The sequence below is a fragment of the Ranitomeya variabilis genome, chromosome 4 (assembly GCF_051348905.1).
Source record: "Ranitomeya variabilis isolate aRanVar5 chromosome 4, aRanVar5.hap1, whole genome shotgun sequence".
In the NCBI taxonomy this organism is placed as follows: Eukaryota; Metazoa; Chordata; class Amphibia; order Anura; family Dendrobatidae; genus Ranitomeya; species Ranitomeya variabilis.
Window position 1 is genome coordinate 653776069 of NC_135235.1, and position 24748 is coordinate 653800816.

Consider the following 24748-nt stretch of genomic DNA (forward strand, 5'->3'; position numbering starts at 1 on the left):
CAGTGGTCCCAGGCAGAGCACAGGGGCCGCAGGCAGCCTATGGGGCCCCGGGCAGAGCACAGTGGCCCCAGGCAGAACATGGGGCCCCAGGCAGGGCACAGGGGCCCCAGGCAGAGCACAGGGGCCCCAGGTAGCATATGGGGCCCCAGGCAGAGCACAGTGGTCCCAGGTAGAGCACAGGGGCCCCAGGCAGCCTATGGGGCCCCAGGCAGAGCACAGGGGCCCCAGGCAGCATATGGGGCCCCAGGCAGAGCACAGGGGCCCCAGGCAGCATATAGGGCCCCAGGCAGAGCACAGTGGCCCCAGGCAGAGCACAGGGGCCCCAGGCAGAACATGGGGCCCCAGGCAGAACATGGGGCCCCAGGCAGAGCACAGGGGCCCCAGGCAGAGCACAGGGGCCCCAGGCAGCATATGGGGCCCCAGGCAGAGCACAGGGGCCCCAGGCAGCATATGGGGCCCCAGGCAGAGCACAGCGATATTTTGGACCACTGTGCGGTGTTTCAGACCCCCTGTGTGATGTCTGGGGCCCTGTTCTTAAGTATATTAAAGATTAAAGTAACGTATATTAAAGTATATTATAGATCAAATTTGACACGTTTATGAGCACCATTGAGTGATATACTCAAGAATGACATAATTTTTCAACATTTTATGGTTTCAAACTGTAAACACTCAGAGTTTTTTTTACTTCAACCAGAAAACCTTAACGGTTCATAAAAAACTTGACTGTTCAGGATATGATAAAAGTCATAGTATTCTGAATCTTTAACTTATAAAGATACCTTTACATGGGGTGATTATTGGTTCCAGAGAGGCTTTCGGCCGATAATCGTACACATGGCTGGTGACAGGACAATACAATATAAACGTTCAAAGGTAAACACTGATAACATTAAAATCTAATATATAATTGCCTAGAATACTACTTCCGGCAATTTGTGCCAACTTCCGTGGCTTTGTCCGGAGATAATGTCCGGAGATAAGTGACGTCACCAGCGTCCTACACCCGCTCAGGGTGGACAAAGATATATGCCTTCGTGGTGCGCGGCACTTTTCTGATTGGTTGCCGCCTGCCGCGAGCGACCAATCAGAAACGTGCCGTACTGTGACACACTCTGCCTGCCATTTTGGTGTGATTTTTGAATTTTTACCTCACAGCAAGTTTGTACTGCGTGGAGGCGGTCCCAGTGACGTCGCTCTTCAAGCTCCTGCCGAGTTTCGTCAAAAAAATGATAATACCATTTACCAAAACTATATATATTTAGTTGTGAAGTGGTTCAGTGACATTTTCACACCAATTTTGAACTTTTGTTTGGTGTTTTCTCCATATACTGCCTATTATTCACTGACTGTTATACTGAGAGACTGCCGTTTATTAACCTCTTCTTTGCCACACTGGGTATATTGCTCTATTATTTGCCACATAAAGACATTGTCCATTATTGCCCAGCAATTTCTCTGCAATATAAACTGCCTATTTATTAATATCTGTATTCCTGCAAAGAACTATTGCCTATTATTAACTGGCTATTTTCCTACTACCTGACACTGCCTCTTATTAACCTGTTGTTTGCCACCACCACGCTTAAAGCTGTTTAGCTTAGCCAACATGAGCTCTAATAGTAAGGATACTAATGACACAGAGCCCAAAGCTGCTGATGGCGCACGTAAGATTAGGTCTGATATAAAGTATACTAATAATGCAGAGCAAAAAGACGCCGATGCCGCACGTAAGCGCAAACAGCGTGCTAACAAGAGTACAGAGGATAGATGCAAGCGCCTGGACACTGTTAAGTATAGTAATGACACAGAGTCCAAAGCTGCTGATGGCGCACGTAAGATCAGGTCTGATATAAAGTATGGTAATGATGCAGAGCGAAAAGCCGCCGATGCCGCACGTAAGCGTAAACAGCGTGTTAACAAGAGTACAGAGGATAGATGCAAGTGCCTGGATACTGTTAAGTGTTGTGATTTTGCTTTTTGCTCCCTCTAGTGGTCATTAGTGATTTGACTCTGGAGTGTCTGTCTTTTCCTATATCCTCACCTGGGCCGTTAGTTCAGGGGCGTTGCTATATAAGCTCCCTGGACCTTCAGTTCAATGCCTGGCATCGTTGAAATCAGAGCTAATCTGTTGTGCTCTTGTCCTCTGATCCTGGTTCCTGTTTTTCAAGCTAAGTCTGCTTCTTTGCTTTTTGCTTTTGTTTTGTTTGGTATTTTTGTCCAGCTTGTTCCTATCTGTATCCTGACCTTTGCTGGAAGCTCTACGGGGCTGGTGTTCTCCCCCCGGACCGTTAGACGGTTCGGGGGTTCTTGAATCTCCAGCGTGGATTTTTATAGGGTTTTTGTTGACCAGATAAGTTATCTTGCTATATTCTGCTATTAGTAAGCTGGCCTCTCTTTGCTTAACCTGGTTCATTTCTGTGTTTGTCATTTCCTCTTACCTCACCGTTATTATTTGTGGGGGGCTTGTATCTTGCTTTGGGGTCCCTTTCTCTGGAGGCAAGAGAGGTCTTTGTTTTCTTCTCCTAGGGGTAGTTAGATTCTCCGGCTGGCGCGAGTCATCTAGCGATCACCGTAGGCATGATCCCCGGCTACTTCTAGTGTTGGCGTTAGGAGTAGCTATTTGGTCAACCCAGTTACCACAGCCCTATGAGCTGGATTTTTGTATCTTGCAGACTTACACGTTCCTCTGAGACCCTGTCCACTGGGGTCATAACAGTATGCCAGGCCAGTATTAAATGTTTAATGCATTGCAGAAGTGGGATTATAAGAAAGAAAATTTTGAGTTTTTTTTTTTCCCTCTCTCATTTTTTTTTTTCTTTTCCCCTTTACGTCAGAGTGGCTTAAGCTTGCTGCAGACATGAATGTCCAGACCTTGATTACAAGTGTGGACCAGCTTGCCGCTCGTGTGCAGGGTATACAAGATTATGTTACCAGAAATCCTCGGTCTGAACCCAAGATTCCGATTCCTGAACTGTTTTCAGGAGACCGATTTAAGTTTAGGAATTTCAGGAATAATTGTAAATTATTTTTGTCCCTGAAACCTTGTTCGTCTGGAGACTCTGCTCAACAAGTAAAAATTGTTATTTCATTCTTACGGGGTGACCCTCAGGATTGGGCTTTTTCGTTGGCGCCAGGAGATCCGGCATTGGCTGATATTGATGCGTTTTTTCTGGCGCTCGGTTTACTTTATGAGGAACCCAATCTTGAGATTCAGGCAGAGAAAGCCTTGCTGGCTATGTCTCAGGGCCAGGACGAGGCTGAGGTGTATTGCCAAAAATTTCGGAAATGGTCCGTGCTGACACATTGGAACGAGTGTGCACTGGCCGCTAATTTTAGAAATGGCCTTTCTGAGGCCATTAAGAATGTTATGGTGGGTTTTCCCATTCCCACAGGTCTGAATGATACCATGTCCCTGGCTATTCAAATTGACCGGCGGTTGCGGGAGCGCAAAACCGCAAATTCCCTCATGTTGTTGTCTGAACAGACACCTGATGTGATGCAATGTGATAGAAAAACCGCAAATTCCCTCATGGTGTTGTCTGAACGGACACCTGATTTGATGCAATGTGATAGAATCCTGACTAGAAATGAGAGGAAAATTCATAGACGCCGGAATGGCTTGTGCTACTACTGTGGTGATTCTACACATGTTATCTCAGCATGCTCTAAACGTATATCTAAGGTTGTTAGTCCTGTCACCGTTGGTAATTTGCATCCTAAGTTTATTCTGTCTGTAACTTTGATTTGCTCACTGTCATCTTATCCTGTCATGGCGTTTGTAGATTCGGGTGCTGCCCTGAGTCTTATGGATCTCTCATTTGCTAAGCGCTGTGGTTTTATTCTTGAACCATTAGAAAATCCTATCCCTCTTAGGGGTATTGATGCTACGCCATTGGCAGAAAATAAGCCGCAGTATTGGACACAGGTTACTATGTGCATGACTCCTGAACACCGCGAGGTGATACGTTTTCTCGTTCTACATAAAATGCATGATTTGGTTGTTTTGGGGCTGCCATGGTTACAGACCCATAATCCAGTCCTTGACTGGAAGGCTATGTCAGTGTCTAGTTGGGGCTGTCGTGGTATTCATGAGGATTCCCTGCCTGTGTCTATTGCTTCTTCTACGCCTTCGGAAGTTCCGGAGTACTTGTCTGATTATCAGGATGTCTTTAGCGAGTCCAGGTCCAGTGCATTGCCTCCTCATAGGGAATGTGACTGTGCAATAGATTTGATTCCAGGCAGTAAATTTCCTAAGGGAAGACTGTTTAATCTGTCGATACCTGAACATACCGCTATGCGTTCATATATCAAGGAGTCTCTGGAGAAAGGACACATCCGTCCGTCTTCTTCCCCTCTTGGTGCGGGATTCTTTTTTGTGGCTAAAAAGGACGGATCTTTGAGGCCTTGTATTGACTATCGGCTTTTAAATAAGATCACTGTCAAATTTCAGTATCCTTTGCCGCTGTTGTCTGACTTGTTTGCCCGGATTAAAGGTGCCAAGTGGTTTACCAAGATAGACCTTCGTGGTGCGTACAACCTTGTGCGCATTAAGCAAGGGGATGAATGGAAAACCGCATTCAATACGCCCGAAGGTCATTTTGAGTACTTGGTGATGCCTTTTGGGCTCTCTAATGCCCCTTCAGTTTTTCAGTCCTTTATGCATGACATTTTCCGGAACTATCTGGATAAATTTCTGATCGTTTATCTGGATGATATTCTGGTTTTTTCTGATAATTGGGACTCGCATGTGGAGCAGGTCAGGATGGTCTTTAAAATTTTGCGTGAAAATTCTTTGTTTGTCAAGGGCTCAAAGTGTCTTTTTGGTGTACAGAAGGTTCCCTTTTTGGGGTTCATTTTTTCCCCTTCTGCTGTGGAGATGGACCCAGTCAAGGTCCGAGCTATTCTTGATTGGACTCAGCCCTCGTCAGTTAAGAGTCTTCAGAAGTTCTTGGGTTTTGCTAACTTCTACCGTCGTTTTATCGCTAACTTTTCTAGCATTGTGAAACCTTTGACGGATATGACCAAGAAGGGCTCCGATGTGGTTAATTGGGCTCCTGCTGCCGTGGAGGCTTTCCAGGAGTTGAAACGTCGGTTTACTTCGGCGCCTGTTTTGTGCCAGCCTGATGTCTCGCTTCCCTTTCAAGTTGAGGTGGATGCTTCAGAGATTGGAGCAGGGGCCGTTTTGTCGCAGAGAGGCCCTGGTTGCTCTGTTATGAGACCTTGCGCCTTTTTCTCTAGGAAGTTTTCGCCTGCGGAGCGAAATTATGATGTGGGCAATCGGGAGTTGTTGGCCATGAAATGGGCATTTGAGGAGTGGCGTCATTGGCTCGAGGGTGCTAAGCATCGTGTGGTGGTCTTGACTGATCACAAAAATCTGATGTATCTCGAGTCTGCTAAACGCCTGAATCCTAGACAGGCCCGCTGGTCATTGTTTTTCTCCCGATTTGACTTTGTTGTCTCGTATTTACCAGGTTCAAAGAATGTGAAGGCCGATGCTCTTTCCAGGAGCTTTGTGCCTGATGCTCCTGGAGTCGCTGAACCTGTTGGTATTCTTAAGGATGGTATTATCTTGTCAGCTATTTCTCCTGATCTGCGACGTGTGTTGCAGAGATTTCAGGCTGATAGGCCTGATTCTTGTCCACCTGACAGACTGTTTGTGCCTGATAAGTGGACCAGCAGAGTCATTTCCGAGGTTCATTCCTCGGTGTTGGCAGGTCACCCAGGAATTTTTGGCACCAGAGATCTGGTGGCCAGATCCTTTTGGTGGCCTTCCTTGTCTAGGGATGTGCGGTCATTTGTACAGTCCTGTGGGACTTGTGCTCGAGCTAAGCCTTGCTGTTCTCGTGCCAGCGGGTTGCTCTTGCCCTTGCCTGTCCCTAAGAGACCTTGGACACATATCTCCATGGATTTCATTTCTGATCTTCCGGTGTCTCAGGGCATGTCTGTTATCTGGGTGATATGTGATCGCTTCTCCAAGATGGTCCATTTGGTTCCTTTGCCTAAACTGCCTTCCTCTTCCGATCTGGTTCCTGTGTTTTTCCAGAACGTGGTTCGTTTGCACGGCATCCCTGAGAATATTGTGTCAGACAGAGGATCCCAGTTCGTTTCCAGATTCTGGCGATCCTTTTGTAGTAGGATGGGCATTGACTTGTCGTTTTCGTCTGCTTTCCATCCTCAGACTAATGGACAGACGGAGCGAACTAATCAGACTTTGGAGGCTTATTTGAGGTGTTTTGTCTCTGCTGATCAGGACGATTGGGTGACCTTCTTGCCGTTAGCTGAGTTTGCCCTTAATAATCGGGCTAGTTCCGCCACCTTGGTTTCGCCGTTTTTCTGCAACTCTGGTTTCCACCCTCGTTTTTCTTCGGGTCATGTGGAACCTTCTGACTGCCCTGGGGTGGATTCTGTGGTGGATAGGTTGCAGCGGATCTGGAATCTTGTGGTGGACAACTTGAAGTTGTCACAGGAGAGGGCTCAGCGCTTTGCCAACCGCCGCCGCGGTGTGGGTCCCCGACTACGTGTTGGGGATTTGGTGTGGCTTTCTTCCCGCTTTGTTCCTATGAAGGTTTCCTCTCCCAAATTTAAACCTCGTTTTATTGGTCCTTACAAGATATTGGAAATTCTTAATCCTGTATCCTTTCGCCTGGATCTACCTGTGTCGTTTGCTATCCACAACGTGTTTCATAGGTCCTTGTTGCGGCGGTACGTTGTGCCTGTGGTTCCTTCTGCTGAACCTCCTGCTCCGGTGTTGGTTGAGGGCGAGTTGGAGTACGTGGTGGAGAAGATCTTGGATTCTCGTCTCTCCAGGCGGAGGCTTCAGTACCTGGTCAAGTGGAAGGGCTATGGTCAGGAAGATAATTCCTGGGTGGTCGCCTCTGATGTTCATGCGGCCGATTTAGTTCGTGCCTTTCACGCCGCTCATCCTGATCGCCCTGGTGGTCGTGGTGAGGGTTCGGTGACCCCTCACTAAGGGGGGGGTACTGTTGTGATTTTGCTTTTTGCTCCCTCTAGTGGTCATTAGTGATTTGACTCTGGAGTGTCTGTCTTTTCCTATATCCTCACCTGGGCCGTTAGTTCAGGGGCGTTGCTATATAAGCTCCCTGGACCTTCAGTTCAATGCCTTGCATCGTTGAAATCAGAGCTAATCTGTTGTGCTCTTGTCCTCTGATCCTGGTTCCTGTTTTTCAAGCTAAGTCTGCTTCTTTGCTTTTTGCTTTTGTTTTGTTTGGTATTTTTGTCCAGCTTGTTCCTATCTGTATCCTGACCTTTGCTGGAAGCTCTACGGGGCTGGTGTTCTCCCCCCGGACCGTTAGACGGTTCGGGGGTTCTTGAATCTCCAGCGTGGATTTTTATAGGGTTTTTGTTGACCAGATAAGTTATCTTGCTATATTCTGCTATTAGTAAGCTGGCCTCTCTTTGCTTAACCTGGTTCATTTCTGTGTTTGTCATTTCCTCTTACCTCACCGTTATTATTTGTGGGAGGCTTGTATCTTGCTTTGGGGTCCCTTTCTCTGGAGGCAAGAGAGGTCTTTGTTTTCTTCTCCTAGGGGTAGTTAGATTCTCCGGCTGGCGCGAGTCATCTAGCGATCACCGTAGGCATGATCCCCGGCTACTTCTAGTGTTGGCGTTAGGAGTAGCTATTTGGTCAACCCAGTTACCACAGCCCTATGAGCTGGATTTTTGTATCTTGCAGACTTACACGTTCCTCTGAGACCCTGTCCACTGGGGTCATAACAGTTAAGTATACTAATGACACAGAGCCCAAAGCTGCTGATGGCGCACGTAAGATCAGGTCTGATATAAAGTATGGTAATGATGCAGAGCGAAAAGCCGCCGATGCCGCACGTAAGCGCAAACAGCGTGTTAACAAGAGTACAGAGGATAGATGCAAGCGCCTGGATACTGTTAAGTATACTAATGACACAGAGTGTAAAGCTGCTGATGGCGCACGTAACATCAGGTCTGATAATAAGTATACCAATGACGCAGAGCGAAAAGCCGCCGATGCCGCACGTAAGCGCAAACAGCGTGCTAACGAGACTACAGAGGACAGACAGAAGCGCCTGGACACTGTTAATGCTGCTTGCAATAAATGCATTACTAATGAGTCTTTTGAGGACAAAACTAATCGATTAAGTAATAAAGCTGCTGCTGCACGCTCTCAACGTTGCAAACATAATATTTCCACGTCCTCAGTCATAGATTCTGCCCACAATACAGCTTCTTTGTCTCCATTCATAGAATGTGTGCAGCCTGAAGCTCCTTTAACCGTTGGTAAATCTGCACGTAAGCGCAAACACTGTCCTACTTACACTCCAAATGATAAACGCCGTCGCCTGTACACCGTTAAGTCTGCTTATAAGACATGCTTCACACCTGACTCTTCTAAGGCAACAAACAAACCATTACCAAATGCAGCTGGTGCACGCCGTGAACGGCGCAAAAAAAACGCTTGCACCTCCATATTAATAAACCCTGACCACGATACACCTTCCAACTCCTCAGTGATTGAATCTGTGGACAGTGAAGATCCTCTACCAGGTCCACGCTTTATATATGTTGGCTTAAAGAAACATTCCAATGCTCCGTTACCACAACCTGTACCTCAACATCCTACAGGTTTTACTAATGATGACAGTACCATAGTAGAACACTCCTGTGGTCCTATGAACTATTTATGTGAACATTGTCAAGCATTACATTTTAATGCTGAGATACCAGCAGATAAAAATTTTACTCTGTGTTGTCACAAGAGTAAAGTGCATATACCTATACCCCAATATCCCGAGGTCTTTAAACGATTGCTGACAGGGGAGAGTGAGTTCAGTAAGAATCTCATGGAAAATATTCGTAGTATTAACAGCTCATTTGCTTTCGCCTCCATGGGTGCCAATATATCCCCTCCACCTGGACATGGCCCTTACTGTTTCCGTATACATGGACAAATATATCATCGTACTGGAACCCTACATCCCAGTGATGATCAAGTTCCAGCTTATGCCCAACTGTATATTTTGGATACCGCTACCGCGAATGAACAACGTTTAAACTGTGAACAAAATCAAAAATGTCATCCCACTTTGATGAGTATAATTGCTCTTCAGTTAGACAATGTGAATCCCTCTAATTAACCAATTTTCCAGAAACATCATTGTGACCCCCATATGTCACAAAAAACCATAAACATCCTCCTTATAGATCATAGTTAATAGAAGAGAACAAAGGAAGCTTTCTCAAATATATAAAAGCGATAAATTTATTAGTTACAAAAAACACTCATACAAAAAAGACCAATAAAATAGACATGATACAAAAACACATGAACACGTTATCTGTAAATACCCGTGTACAGAACACAAGAGTGTAAAGAAAGACACCAGGATTAATAGAGGAGCGTACCACATAAACCATTAGCTGTACATGTTCTTAATGTGGACCATAACTAAGGTGCTACCAAGCCAAAATCTCCATGTGTAACTATGAATAAAATACTATGTCTATCACCCTCTGTGTGTCCTATGCCATATGGACACGAGTGGTGAAAGAGCTATAGACCATGCGTTATGTGCACCCTAAGGTCCTAGACACCAAAACCTTGTGGACCCTGGAAACGCTAGTGGTCCTGAAAAAACGGTTATCATATTGAACACATGGGAGGCTGGTCTCACCTGGTATGCGGACGCTCCAGCACGCACCCCGACGCACGTTTCGCTACCTGTAAGTACTTGCTTTATCAAGGGGAATAGTGTGGATTGAGAATGGTTTTCAGGACCTTATATCGTCCTGACAACGGTCATGTGACCATCATGTGATGGTAACCACCCCCCGGCTGTGTTGGACGGCGCACGCCCACATCACTGCAGTCATCTCCCCGCCCCCGCCCGGACCTGCCCAGCCACACATAGGAGCAGGCACCAATAGGTCCCGATCCCATGCGCAGATGGGCGCCGCCGGACGAGAGCGGGTGACCGACCCCAGTAACACTGTTAGTGCGCACCACGGCCAGGGTGTATATAAGGTGACCATATGCTAGATAAAAACTAAAAAATACATGTGTGACACATAAATAAACGATAGAGGTTCTCCCATATAGCAGGGGGTCCAAACTTTTGCAAAAATTCTCCCAATATATTGGTATTGTCCGATCTTGTGTTCCAAATAACCATATAGATCTTTTGCTGCTTGTAGCATATACGGGACTAAGTCATATTGCAGTATTCACTGCTCACTATGGAAGACACCTGCATCATGTAGAACTAAAAAATGTATCCATGTGTGGCACATAAGTATACGGTGGAGGCTCTCCCATGCGACAGGGGGTCCAGACTTTTGCAATTGTTCTCCAATATGATGGTATTGTCCAATCTTATGTTCTCAAGTGACCATATAGATCTTATGCTGCTTGTAGCATATGCGGAACTTAATCATATTGCTATATTCACTGCTCACTATGGAAAAACCTGCATCATGTGAAACAACAACAAATAAAAAAAGTGTGATTAAAACCAGACACAAAAACACATACAAATAAAATACAGGATGGTAAAGGGGAAAAAACAATAATATATTGGATGGGGAGATAATTCTACAAAAATGCAGCGAAATTCAGGGATTCATTTAGCCCAGCCGGTTTCATAGTTCCCAATGTTACAATCCATCGCAATTCACGTTGCGCTAACAGCTTTTTAACATCCCCCCCTCTAATGCCAGTGTGTATGACATCTATACCTCTTACAAAAAAATTTTTTGGATTGCAATTATGTACCATACGGAAGTGCCTCGGTATTGTTTTGAGGGATGACACATCTTCTACTGTTGCCGCAGCCTCAATGTCACGCACGTGCTCTCTAATGCGTACTCTTAACTCCCTAGATGTTAACCCGATATATATAAGAGGGCAACCACAAGTAGCGTAGTAAATTACATTCTGTGTACTACACGAGATATACTCCCCTATTTTGTACTCTTTATGATCCACTGACGCAAAAGATGACGTTTGGCATGTATTACTGCATGCCAGACAGTGACCACATTTGAAAAATCCTTTTCTGGGTTGTGTGTTGCCAAAATACTTTTTAGTTGGGGCCACATAGTGGCTCCTGACCAATAGGTCTCCAAGATTTTTTGCGCGTCGGGAAGTCATAAGAGGTCTGTCTGACAGAAAGGGTCTCAGGGAGGATTCCGCCCCAAGCACAGGCCAGTATCTAGTCAATATGTCTCTCATGCTGTCCCACTCATGGTTATATGTCGAAATAAATCGTATGTTGTCATCCTTTTTCTTATGCTTTTTTTGATACAACAGAGAGGTGCGGGACACTGACTTGGCCTTATTATACCCGTGCTTAATGCACCTCCGACTATAACCTCGATGTTGAAACCGTTCTCTCAAGTCTGAAGCCTGCATTTCGAATCTCTGGTCTGTCGAGCAGATCCGCCGCATCCTCAGGAACTGTCCAACCGGGACGGCCCTTACTGTAGACTGGTTGTGCGCAGTCGTGGCGTGAATCAGTGAGTTGACAGACGTTTCTTTGCGAAAGACATCAGTCTGGATGGTGGATGTGTGGTCCACCTCCAGGCTAATGTCCAGAAAGTCAATTTTGGTCCTGTTATATTTGTATGTCAACTTGATGTTATAATCATTTCTATTCAGATCCGCCATGAACTCCTCCAGCTGCTGCACTGTCCCCCGCCAAAACATCAAGATGTCATCAATATAGCGTAACCAGCACAGCACATGGTCCGCGGCCCCCGACCCGGCGTCACCGAAAACCAACCTCTCCCAGAAACCCAAAAAGAGGTTAGCGTACGCCGGGGCACAGGCCGCGCCCATGGCTGCGCCGCGCTTTTGTTGATAAAACTGATCTTTAAAGGTGAAGAAGTTGTGCGTGAGGACAAAGTGCAGCAGCTCAAGAATGAGCTCACACAGGGGGCCGTCCAAGTTGGAGGTCCCGAGGAAGAAGCGGACCGCCCGAATACCATCATCATGGTTAATGCAGGTATACAAGGTTTCTACATCAGCTGTTACTAGAATAATATCACGACCCACAAAGGCACCGTCAACCCTCGTGAGGACATCCGTCGTGTCCTTAACATAAGAAGGTAAGGTCTCTACAATTGTTTTTAAATAATAATCAACAAATCTACAAATGGGGTCACACAGACCACCTATTCCTGACACGATCGGACGTCCCGGAGGATTGACGGCGTCCTTGTGCACCTTTGGGAGTAAGTAAAAGGTAGGTATCTTTGGGAATTTGACACTGAGGCCCTCAAAAACTTTTTTGTCAATGACCCCCGAATCTAAAGCTCTCAGTAAGATTTTTTGGAGTCGTGCAGAGAAGGACACCACTGGGTTATATCCTATTTTTGTATACACATCATTATTACGTAACTGTCGATAGGCCTCCCGTTCATATTTGGCCACTGGCCAGATCACAATATTCCCTCCCTTGTCAGCCGCTTTAAATACAACATCATCCATGGATTGTAACTGGCGGATGCTATCTCTCTCTGCATGGGTCAAATTGTCGTACCGGCGGTAAGTAGACAGTTTCTTCAAATCATTGCTCACTAATTTAGTGAAAACATCTACCGCCGGGCAGAGTGACAAGGGAGGGAAACTTGTAGATCTGGGAAGAATATCTCTGGGGAACCTACCTTCCGTAGTTGGAATCTGTTCCTCCAATAATTCCTCCAAAATTCTTATGGTGTCTCTCTCTGCAGCACTCCAACCTTCCAGGTCATTACCACCTTTGCTGTGCAATTTTTTTAGAATAAGCTTCCGCGAAAATAATTGAAGATCTTTCAAAGCTGTAAAATAATCATATTTATTAGTGGGAGAGAATGAGAGGCCCCTACTCAACACCCGCAACTGTGTATGGGTCAATTGGTGGTCGGACAGATTGATTACCTGCAGACCCGCCTGAGACCCCTTCTCAGACTGTTTTGCCTCGTTTCTTTTTTTGGTATTCTGCCGAGTATTAGCCTTGTGAAAAGAATCACTTGTGGAGGCCTTGTCATTTTCTACCTCCATACGATTTTTCTTTGTCTGTTGCATCTCTCCCCTATAAGATCGAGTGGAAGCCGACCTTGAGCGTGATTGGGATTCATTCCTATAATAGGAACGGGATCGTTCATTGGGATTCCTCCACTTATACATCTTATTTTGTTGTTTGTCTAGGACATCACGTTGGAATTTTTTCGCCTTAGTTTGCTGAATATCCTCTGCCCATTTTTGTGCTTCCTCTTGTATTTCAGAATTCAATTTTTTTAGAGCTTCCAATGACATCTCTTTTTTAATTGAGTTCTGTAATTCATCCATTTCTTTTTCTATATTGGACAGGGATTCAGTATTCATTTCTTTCAGTATCTCCATGAAACCGGCAGAACAGTTATTAGCATGTTTTTCCCATTTTTCACGTATTTCTAAATTTTCTACTGGGAATGAGGGAAATATTTGAACTCTTAGTCCCCTAGGAATTAATTCCCTTTGTAAATATTTATCCAGAAAAGCGTGATTCCACCAAATTTTGGTTCTTTTTCTTGTGAGATCTTTAAATTTAGTGATCATCTCACTTAACCCCTTATCCTTCCCCTCACCACCTGTACTGCTGGTGTCCTTAATTACGTCGTTCAATTGTGTGAGCCATGCTCCATCGCGGGCTCTAAAGTCCATATTAGTATACCTGGAATTGACTGTGAAAAACACAGAAAACAATATAATTAACCAATTTTCCAGAAACATCATTGTGACCCCCATATGTCACAAAAAACCATAAACATCCTCCTTAAAGATCATAGTTAATAGAAGAGAACAAAGGAAGCTTTCTCAAATATATAAAAGCGATAAATTTATTAGTTACAAAAAACACTCATACAAAAAAGACCAATAAAATAGACATGATACAAAAACACATGAACACGTTATCTGTAAATACCCGTGTACAGAACACAAGAGTGTAAAGAAAGACACCAGGATTAATAGAGGAGCGTACCACATAAACCATTAGCTGTACATGTTCTTAATGTGGACCATAACTAAGGTGCTACCAAGCCAAAATCTCCATGTGTAACTATGAATAAAATACTATGTCTATCACCCTCTGTGTGTCCTATGCCATATGGACACGAGTGGTGAAAGAGCTATAGACCATGCGTTATGTGCACCCTAAGGTCCTAGACACAAAAACCTTGTGGACCCTGGAAACGCTAGTGGTCCTGAAAAAACGGTTATCATATTGAACACATGGGAGGCTGGTCTCACCTGGTATGCGGACGCTCCAGCACGCACCCCGACGCACGTTTCGCTACCTGTAAGTACTTGCTTTATCAAGGGGAATAGTGTGGATTTAGAATGGTTTTCAGGACCTTATATCGTCCTGACAACGGTCATGTGACCATCATGTGATGGTAACCACCCCCCGGCCGTGTTGGACGGCGCACGCCCTCTGTTGCTGCCTACAAAATGTTACGAGATGTGGAACATGAAGAACATCTTAAAGCTGAAGCTAATGGCACTCTCATGCCAAATATCATCATGGCCCTTAAACAAGATCGGAATCAAGACCCTCGCCGATATAATAATCCAACTGTCAATGAAGTTGCTGTCGTATTTGAAAATGACAATGGAGAGCCACCATTTAATCGTGATATTTTAATACATTTACAACCGGACCCCAAAAATCCTTTGGCGCCAAGAACACAACAGGTCAGCATTCTACACAGTAATTTAGATGCTTTACTCTATCCTTTATTTCTCCCTTATGGAGACCAGGGCTGGCATGATGGCCTCAAGCAACAAGGGCAAAGTCCACGCAGAGTTACACAACTGCAATATTACTGCTATGTGCTGTCTGTCCGTAATCAGTTTAATCCACTCCTGAATGGTGGCAAACTCACTCAGCAGTACTTAGTGGATGCTTATGTGAAAATCGAGGCAAATCGCCTAAATTATATCCGTCAACACCAAAAGGATTTGAAAGTAGAGGATTATTGTGTACTCCAGGAACATCTCCAGAAAAAATCCATTGAGAAGGGCATCCCCATTGGAAAAACGGTCATTTTACCATCTTCGTTTGAAGGCAGTCCCAGGAATATGCAGCAGCGGTACCAGGATGCCATGGCTATTGTGACTAAATATGGTCGTCCTGATCTATTCATCACCATGACCTGTAATCCGAAATGGAATGAGATTACTGAGAATTTGGAACCTTGGCAGCGTGTGGAACATAGACCTGATTTGGTGGCACGTGTTTTCAAAATAAAACTGGAAGCACTCTTAAAAGACATTAACAACGGATTATTTGGGAAAGTTTGCGCTATGGTTCATGTAATTGAATTTCAAAAATGTGGCCTTCCACTCGCTCACATTTTGATTATTCTGGACAGCAACTCCAAATTAAGGACTGAGGAGGACATAGACAATACAGTGTGGGCTGAAATTCCCAATCCTACCCACTACCCTCAGCTCCATAAAATTGTTCTCCAACATATGATTCATGGTCCGTGTGGAGAACACAACCCAAATTCTCCCTGTATGGATCTGGGGAAGTGTACAAAAGGTTTCCCTAAAGATTTGCAACCAAGAACCATCATAGCTAAGGACGCCTATCCTACTTATCGCAGACACTTTGGCCCATCTTTTCAACACCATTCTAACATGATTGACAATTCGTGGGTGGTTCCATATAATCCGTTCCTGCTATTAAAATACAAGTGCCATATAAATGTCGAAGTTTGTGGTTCCATTCAGGCTGTGAAATATTTATTTAAATACGTCTACAAAGGACATGATAAAGCCAATCTTGAAATCTGCCAGACTAACATCCAACATGATGAAACACACCAATTCATGGATTCAAGATATGTCAGTGCACCAGAGGCAGCTTGGCGAATATTCTCATATCCAATGCATAAACAATCTCATAGCATCATTCGCCTTGCTGTACATCTACCGCATTCTCAGCCACTCTATTTTCATGAGGATGACTCTATTGGAAACCTCAAACAAAAGCTCCATCAAAATTCTACACTTATGGCCTACTTCAAGCTTAATCAGAACGACCATCATGCTCATATTTATTTATACCGTGAAATTCCCGAAAACTATGTTTGGAAAGAAGGTTCTTGGGAAGTTAGAAAGCGAGCAGGTGGTTCTGTGATTGGACGAATGTATACTGTCAGTGTGAAAGACCAAGAACGCTACTATTTAAGATTGTTATTGTTACATGTCAAAGGTGCAACCAGTTTTGACAGCATAAAAACTGTACACGGAGTTACACATGAAACCTTCAAAGATGCGGCATTAGCTCTTGGCTTACTATTTGATGATAGTCTGTGGAGAAATACATTACTTCATGCCAGTATTCTCAACATGCCAGCACAGCTACGTGACATGTTTGCCTACATTTGTATTTTTGGTCCTCCAGCTAAACCTCGGGACTTATGGGATGAATTTAAGGAACACTTTGTAGAAGACTACTGCTATGCATACCACTCCGACACTCTGGAGTGTGTCAATTGTGAAGGCTATGCTATGACAGATGTCCAACATGTTCTTAAAGCTCATGGCAAAACTTATACTGATTTTAATTTGCCACGTCCAGTCAAGAAACAACACCTCCTCCCACAGTATGATAAAGATTATGAGTTATCAGCAGCTGCTGAAATGAAAGCTACTCTAAATGAGGACCAGCTTTTTGCTTTTGATGCTATCACTCAAGCTTTAGAAGACACTAATTCTACAGCAAAGTGTTTTTTCCTTGATGGTCCTGGTGGCAGCGGAAAAACGTACCTATATCATCTACTCCTACATCAGCTAAGAGGACAAGGAGACATTGTGTCACCTGCTGCCACTACTGGAATTGCCGCCAACTTGCTACAAGGTGGACGAACCATTCATTCTCTTTATGGGATTCCAATTCCTGTGAATGAAACATCTGTTTCCAGGATTAAGAATGATACCGATGCAGCAAAAGATTTGCACAGCACTAAACTTTTTATTATTGATGAGTGCACAATGCTATCCAAATATGCATTGCATGTCATTGATAGAGTTTTACGTGATGTCATGACAACAAATGTAGCTCACAAAGAAAAAACACCGTTTGGAGGTAAAGTGATTGTTTTTGGAGGCGACTTTAGACAATGTCTTCCTGTCAACCCTCATGGGACAAGAACTGATGTTGTAGAGAGCTGTATAAAATATTCACAACACTGGCAACATTTTACTCGCCTGCCACTTATTAACAACATGCGCTCCATTGATCCTCACTACAGCAGTTGGTTGCTTCAACTGGGAAATGGTGAACTATCTAATGAACATAACCTTGGAGATGATGTAATTGAAATTCCTCCAGACATGGTATGCACTGGCTGTTTAATAATTGAAATTTTTGGAGATAATCTTTGTATTGATGTGAATGACACCGAAAGCATAAATACAGCTGCATCTCATGCAATTTTATCTCCAAAAAATGAGGACGTTGAGATAGTCAATTCCCAAGTCATGGATTTATTGATAGGTGACTATACTGAATATATCAGTGATGATTCCATCGATCCTGATGAAGCTGATGACCTCGATCAATACCCACTTGAGTTTTTGAATTCACTAACACCAACTGGAATGCCTTCACATCGGCTGAAACTTAAAATTGGCACCATTGTCATGTTATTACGTAATCTGAACACGAACAAAGGTCTCTGCAATGGTACGCGGCTCATTGTCACTGCCTTACATGCCAATATCATACTGGCTAAAGTAATTAGTGGGTCAGCAGCAGGAAATGTGGTATTCATTCCATGAATTGATTTGTGTCCATCAGAGACTGGATTACCTTTTAAATTAAGACGGAGACAATTTCCCATCAAGCCCGCATTTGCAATGACCATAAATAAATCTCAAGGCCAGACCCTCCATTGAGTTGGCATTTATCTACCAGAACCTGCTTTTGCCCATGGTCAATTGTATGTTGCTTTTTCCAGGGTGAAGCAATGTTGCAATGTGAGGGTTAAAGTGGTTAATACACCACTTCAAGGACAATTATTGGCTGATAGTACTAAAGTGTTCACACGTAATATTATCTACAAAAATATTTTAGTTTAAAGTTACTTTTCTTTTTTTTCATTATTCAGTTTTTCTAATAACATAGACAGCAATAGGCAAATTCTATGTATAGAGATAAGGAAAAAAAAAAAAAACAAAAAAAAATTAGTGTAGCCATAGACATAGATTTTAAGTACTTATGTAGGAAATACATATATAACATACGTACTCATTAGCATATAGGGTTAATAACTCTATATCATATCTACATAAATTTAGAAATATGATATATCAATACATATTTTTATAGGTAAGTAGAACACACATTAAGTACAAGATGTAAGATGTGTATCATCCAAATGCCTGTATTTGGTGATAGGAACCTGTATTTGAAGCTCCAGCAGTATAGCTGCTGAGAGATTTCATTTTGTTTTTAAAAAGGGTGAGGTTTTTGTGAACAGGTAAGAGACGGGTGGGATGGCTGTTCACACACATCTCTATCTCCAGGTGTGTTCTGTACATAGAAATAGATATATAGATAGGTACATATTTAGATAGATAGGGAAAGAATAGAGATTTTGCATTCACATCAACATTTTTCTGCTATTTGGAGAATTTATGGTGGAAAAAAGGCTATTTCTGCACTTCCTGCCTAAGGGCTGACCCACGCCACTTTTGCTGTAAGTTGCATGCAATGTTTACGGAATATGTACTTCACTTGCGGCAGGTGCGGCACATGTGGTTTCTGCAGTTTTCGCCACAAAATCTCCACTTACCAGTGTTTTTGTTGTGGCTGCATTTAATGCAATTGTCGAAGCCGCGTTTGCCGCATTTACTGCAAGTTAACTCCAAGCTTCATCTACATTGCATGGCACTTGCTGAAAGTGTGTTGTAGGTCAGTTCTTTGGTGCCAAGTGTGGAAGTTGTATTGTTTTTAACATTACTTCTGCAAATATCAGAAACATGCAGATGTGAAAGAGGTTTGAGTATTAAGAAATAGGAATCAGTTAGTTAGGACCCATCAGTTCAAAGGCTACCGTGACGTGGTTGATGGGCATGCTTATATTAGCCCATCGGTGTACTATGAACGTTGATTTCTTAAATTTTACACTTCTGTAAAAATAAACACAAAAAATTTGGATACACAAAAAGGCTTTTATTTCTGTTGTACTTATTAGAATTATTTAAAATGAAGGCTTAGCTAAGCCCAAGAGCTGATTAAAAACTTTTCATACCAACCCATCAGATGTAAAATTACTGTGAAAATACCTGATGGGCACACAAGTATGCGCCAGTATGGGTACTAAGAGCCCTTCCACATAATAATGAAATATTTTAAAATGTCATAGAACATACCAATATACATAGTTATTGATACATATTATTTATTATTTACATTATTGTTCTTAAGCAAAGAACCGTTGTTGTGGCATTTGCCACAACACGCAAAGTTGTTGTCTGATGTCTTTCATTCCTCCCCTCATAAGCATGTTCATGGATCCTGTGTAACTGTACCTTAAATAACAAGAATTGTCAAGAGCTGGTGAGTGCAGCCATTTTTTGTTCTTTCTTACTATTATTTATTAATTGTATTATTCTTACATTTGAATAAATAAAGTATATATGGATTCTAGACTCCCGATTCTTTAGAATCGGGCTGCCATCTAGTTGGTTTATAATTTTATCACCTTCTCACTATCCAGATTCTCCAAAAAATTCCTCATTAGTGATGAGCGAGTGTACTCGTTGCTCAGGTTTTCCCGAGCACGCTCGGGTGACCTCCGAGTATTTATGACTGCTCGGAGATTAAGTTTTCATTACCTCAGCATCATGATTTACAGTTACTAGCCAGGCTGAGTACATGTGGGGATTCCCTAGCAACCAGGCAACCCCCACATGTATTCAGGCTGGGTAGTAGCTGTAAATCATTCAGCTGCCGCTATGAAAACAAAATCTCCGAACACTAACAAATACTCGGAGATCACCCGAGCATGCTCGGGAAAACCCGAGCAACGAGTTTACTCGCTCATCACTATTCTCTAAAAATCATGCAGAGTTACGCTGTGTGCATGATATTCACCAGTCTTCTCTGTGAGGCTGCCAGGAAGTGACACATGCAAGTAGCTGTACGAGGATGTTGTGTTCACGAAGTCCGAATGAAGCGGAGGAGCAGGCTGAAGAGAAGGTAATGCCACGAGGAGGAGATTGCGTCTATAGAGCCAGGGGGCGCCTCGGCTTAATTGATTAATGTGAACCCTTCAGCAGGATTGTGCTCAGTAACCTACAGACACTGTCAGGTCGGCGCCGTTATACTGATTACAATGATATTTTGGTTGATGAAATCTGTCTTGTGGTTTTTGTTTAATCTTTATTTTCAGTTTTGAGTTAATGATATGCTCGTGCTCTGGGGCAGGGCTGTGGGGGGATCTTCATGTGGTGCTCTGATAAGCTATTCATAATGTAGACTGCTGACAGGTCACTGATCTTTCACTGACCGGCCCTCTATTTTACATACTGAATATTATATGTATTAAAAACTAAAAGAAAAATCACCTGCAGCATGATTGCATGTATAATGGGCATTAAATTGTTTTATTTAGTCATATACATTGATTCTGAAAAAAAAAATCTTTCTCAAAATGGCGCCGGCCACACCTGCGCAGTAGCATCTGTTGGCGATCCGATAGATGCTACTGTGCAGGCGCCACCGATGCTATCTTGGCGGAGACCATTTTTTTTCCAGCAGCAAAATAGATCACCGATAGGTGCTACTGTGCAGGTGCGGCCGGTGCCATTTTGAGAAAGGGGTTTTTTTTAAATTTATTCAGAATCAATGCCTATAACTAAATAAAACAATTTCATGCACATTATATATATGAAAATGTTGCAGCGCCGGTGCCTGCTGAAGGTGATTTTTTTTTTCAATGCGTATAATAATCAGTATGTAAAATAGGGGGCAGGTCACTGAGGGATCTGTGACCTGTCATAAGCCATACAGATGAATACAGTGGGGGAAAAAAGTATTTAGTCAGCCACCAATTGTGCAAGTTCTCCCACTTAAAAAGATGACAGATGCCTGTAATTGACATCATAGGTAGACCACAACTATGAAAGTCAAAATGAGAAAACAAATCCAGAAAATCACCTTGTCTGATTGGCAAGATTTATTTTGCACATTATGGTGGAAAATAAGTACGGTATTTGGTCACCTAAAAACATGCAAGATTTCTGGCTCTCACAGATCTGTAACTTCTTTAAGAGGCTCCTCTCTCCTCCACTAATTACCTGTAGTAATGGCACCTGTTTGAACTTGTTATCAGTATAAAAGACACCTGTCTACAACCTCAAACACTCACACTCCAAACTCCACTATGGTGAAGACCAAAGAGCTGTCAATGGATACCAGAAACAAAATTGTAGCCCTGCTCCAGGCTAGGAAGACTGAATCTGCAATAGGCAAGCAGCTTGGTGTGATGAAATCAACTGTGGGAGCAATAATAAGAAAATGTAAAACATACCAGACCACTGATAATCTCCCTCGATCTGGGGCTCCACGCAAGATCTCACCCTGTGGGATCAAAATGATCACAAGAATGGTGAGCAAAAATTCCAGACCCACACGGAGGGACCTAGTAAATGACCTACATAGAGCTGGGACCACCGTAACAAAGGCTATCATCAGTAACACACTATGCCACCAGGGACTCATATCCTGCAGTGCCAGACGTGTCTCCCTGCTTAAGCCAGTACATGTCCGGGCCCGTCTGGAGTTTGCATTTGGATTATCCAGAAGAGTACTGGGAGAATGTCATATGGTCTGATGAAACCAAAGTAGAGCTGTTTAGTAGAAACAAAACTCGTCGTGTTTCGAGGAGACAGTATGCTGAGTTGCATCCAAAGAGCACCATACCTACTGTTTAGCATGAGGGTGGCAACATCATGCTTTGGGGCTGTTTCTTTGCAAAGGGACCAGGACGACTGATCTGTGTACATGAAAGAATGAATGGGGCCATGTATCGTGAGATTTTCAGTGCAAACCTCCTTGCACCAGCAAGGGCATTAAAGATGAAACGTGGATGGGTCTTTAAGCATGATAATGATCCCAAGCACACCGCCAAGGCAACAAAGGAGTGGCTTTGTAAGAAGCATATGAAGGTCCTGGAGTGGCCTAGCCAGTCTCCAGATCTCAACCCCATAGAAAACCTTTGGAGGCAGTTGCAAATCCGTGTTGCCCAGCAACAGGCCCAAACATCACTGCTCTAGAGGAGATCTGTATGGAGGAATGGGCCAACATACCACCAACAGTGTGTGCCAACCTTGTGAAGACTTACAGAAAACGTTTGACCTCTGTCATTGCCAACAAAGGATATATAACAAAATATTGAGATTAACTTTTGTTAATGACTAGTGTTGAGCGATACCGTCCGATACTTGAAAGTATCGGTATCGGAAAGTATCGGCCGATACCGGCAAAGTATCGGATCTCGCCGATACCGATACCCGATACCAATACAAGTCAATGGGACTCAAGTATTGGAAGGTATCCCTGATGGTTCCCAGGGTCTGAAGGAGAGGAAACTCTCTTTCAGGCCCTGGGATCCATATGAATGTGTAAAATAAAGAATTAAAATAAAAAATATTGATATACTCACCTCTCCGACGCAGCCTGGACCTTACCGCTGTGAACCGGCAGCCTTCTTTGCTTAAAATGAGCGCGTTCAGTACCTTCCATGACGTCACGGCTTCTGATTGGTCGCGTGCCGCTCATGTGACCGCCACGCGACCAATCAGAAGCCGTGACGTCATCCCTCAGGTTCTAAATTCCTAGAAGGGAATTTAGGACCTGAGGGATGACGTCGCGGCTTGTGATTGGTCGCGTGGCGGTCACATGAGCGGCACGCGACCAATCAGAAGCCGTGACGTCATGGAAGGTGCTGAATGCGCTCATTTTAAGCAAAGCAGGCTGCCGGTTACTACCAGGGTGCGTCAGAGGGTGAGTATATCCCTACTTTTTATTTTAATTCTTTATTTTTTACATGGATATGGATCCCAGGGCCTGAAGGAGAGTTTCCTCTCCTTCAGACCCTGGGAACCATACACTGGGAACTTCCGATTCCGATTCCCGATACCACAAAAGTATCGGATCTCGGTATCGGAATTCCGATACCGCAAGTATCGGCCGATACCCGATACTTGCGGTATCGGAATGCTCAACACTATTAATGACCAAATACTTATTTTTGGAAAACAAATCTTGCCAAATCAGACTAGGTGATTTTCTGGATTTGTTTTCTCATTTTGACTCTCATAGTTGTGGTCTAACTATGATGTCAATTACAGGCCTCTCTCATCTTTTTAAGTGGGAGAACTTGCACAATTGGTGGCTGACTAAATATTTTTTTTTCCCACTGTATGTATGCAGAGCACCACATGAAGACCCTCACCCCTCCACAGACCGCCCCGAAGCACAAGAATCTCATTAACTCAAAACTGAAAATAAAGATTAAGAGACAGCCACAAGATGGATTTTATAAACCAAGGTATCATTTTAAAGGGAATCTGTCACCTACTTTTTCGTATATAAGCTGAGGCCACCGCCATTAGAGGCTTATCTACAGCATTCTGTAATGCTGCAGATAAGCCCCCGATGTAACCTGAAAGATTAGAAAAACAAGTTAGATTTTGCTCACCCAGGGGCGGTACGGTGCGGTCCGAGTCCGGCGCCAACTGTCAGGGCGCTAGTGAACATATATATTTCTTGATATTTTACACTTGTGTGTTCATCAGCCCACAGTTTTTAAGTCTGTGTCTCTTTTACATCATGGTTTTTGGAGAGGGCAGGCAGTCTTCCTTGAGTGACTGTTTGATCAGTCGCAGAGCTGCAGCATTAGTAGAACTTGTGTTGAGCTTTACATTTGTCCAGTAACATTCAGCTATCAGTGGTTTGTTCTGAAATGTACACTTCTACCACTATATTTACATGTCAAGATAACAGTTCCTTTGAACCATAATTAGGGGAACTGCTCTGGAAGCTGCCAATGGGGTCTGGCGATTTTGAAAGTTTGTCAGGAGCTGAAGGGGAGGGATGTGAGTAGCTAACTGCTGCATAGAAATAAGGTGGAGAACATTGGCTGGGATCTTTGGAGTTAACTTTTCAGTCAGAAATGTAACTACTGTGCATACTCAGCCTAGCTCTAGAGCTGATCTTCTTGGCTGTAAATTGTACACTACTGTATTTAAGATCAAAGATTTATAACACGAGAACCACAGCAGATAAGAGAAGTAAATCATTTATAACATTGCTTCTTTTAATAGTAACTAAAACAATTTAATAACATGAGAATACCTCTTTAAATATTTAGGAACATCTTTATATCTCTTTATATGTTTCCTCTCATTATTTCCACAAATTGTATTTTTATTATTTTACTTTTTTTTTTCATCTTCTGATTCAGATTTATGCAATATTGGATCCTCTCAGTGGGATATCTTCTATTTAAGAGAATTTTTCTGATTGACCCCTCAAGGATGGATAGGGACAGGGACAAGATGGTGGAGAGGATATTACACCTCACCCTAGAGATCCTCTTCCGGATTACTGGAGAGGTGAGAGATTCTGACGACATCACATTATATCATTCTTATCTATGGGAATAACAGACAGAACTGGAGAGGTGAGGACTCTGGGAATGTCTGTAG

At 43.4% G+C, this 24748-nt stretch overlaps 1 protein-coding gene across 1 annotated transcript in view; it reads left to right on the forward strand.

Moving 5' to 3' along the window:
* The window catches only part of LOC143767442 (uncharacterized), a 36680-nt gene that overhangs the window by 6947 nt on the left and 4985 nt on the right, over positions 1-24748 (forward strand). The window contains exon 2 of the mRNA XM_077255779.1: positions 24505-24655. Within this exon, the coding sequence (XP_077111894.1) occupies positions 24509-24655 (147 nt within the window). The 5' untranslated portion in view covers positions 24505-24508. The remainder of the gene's footprint in view (positions 1-24504; positions 24656-24748) is intronic.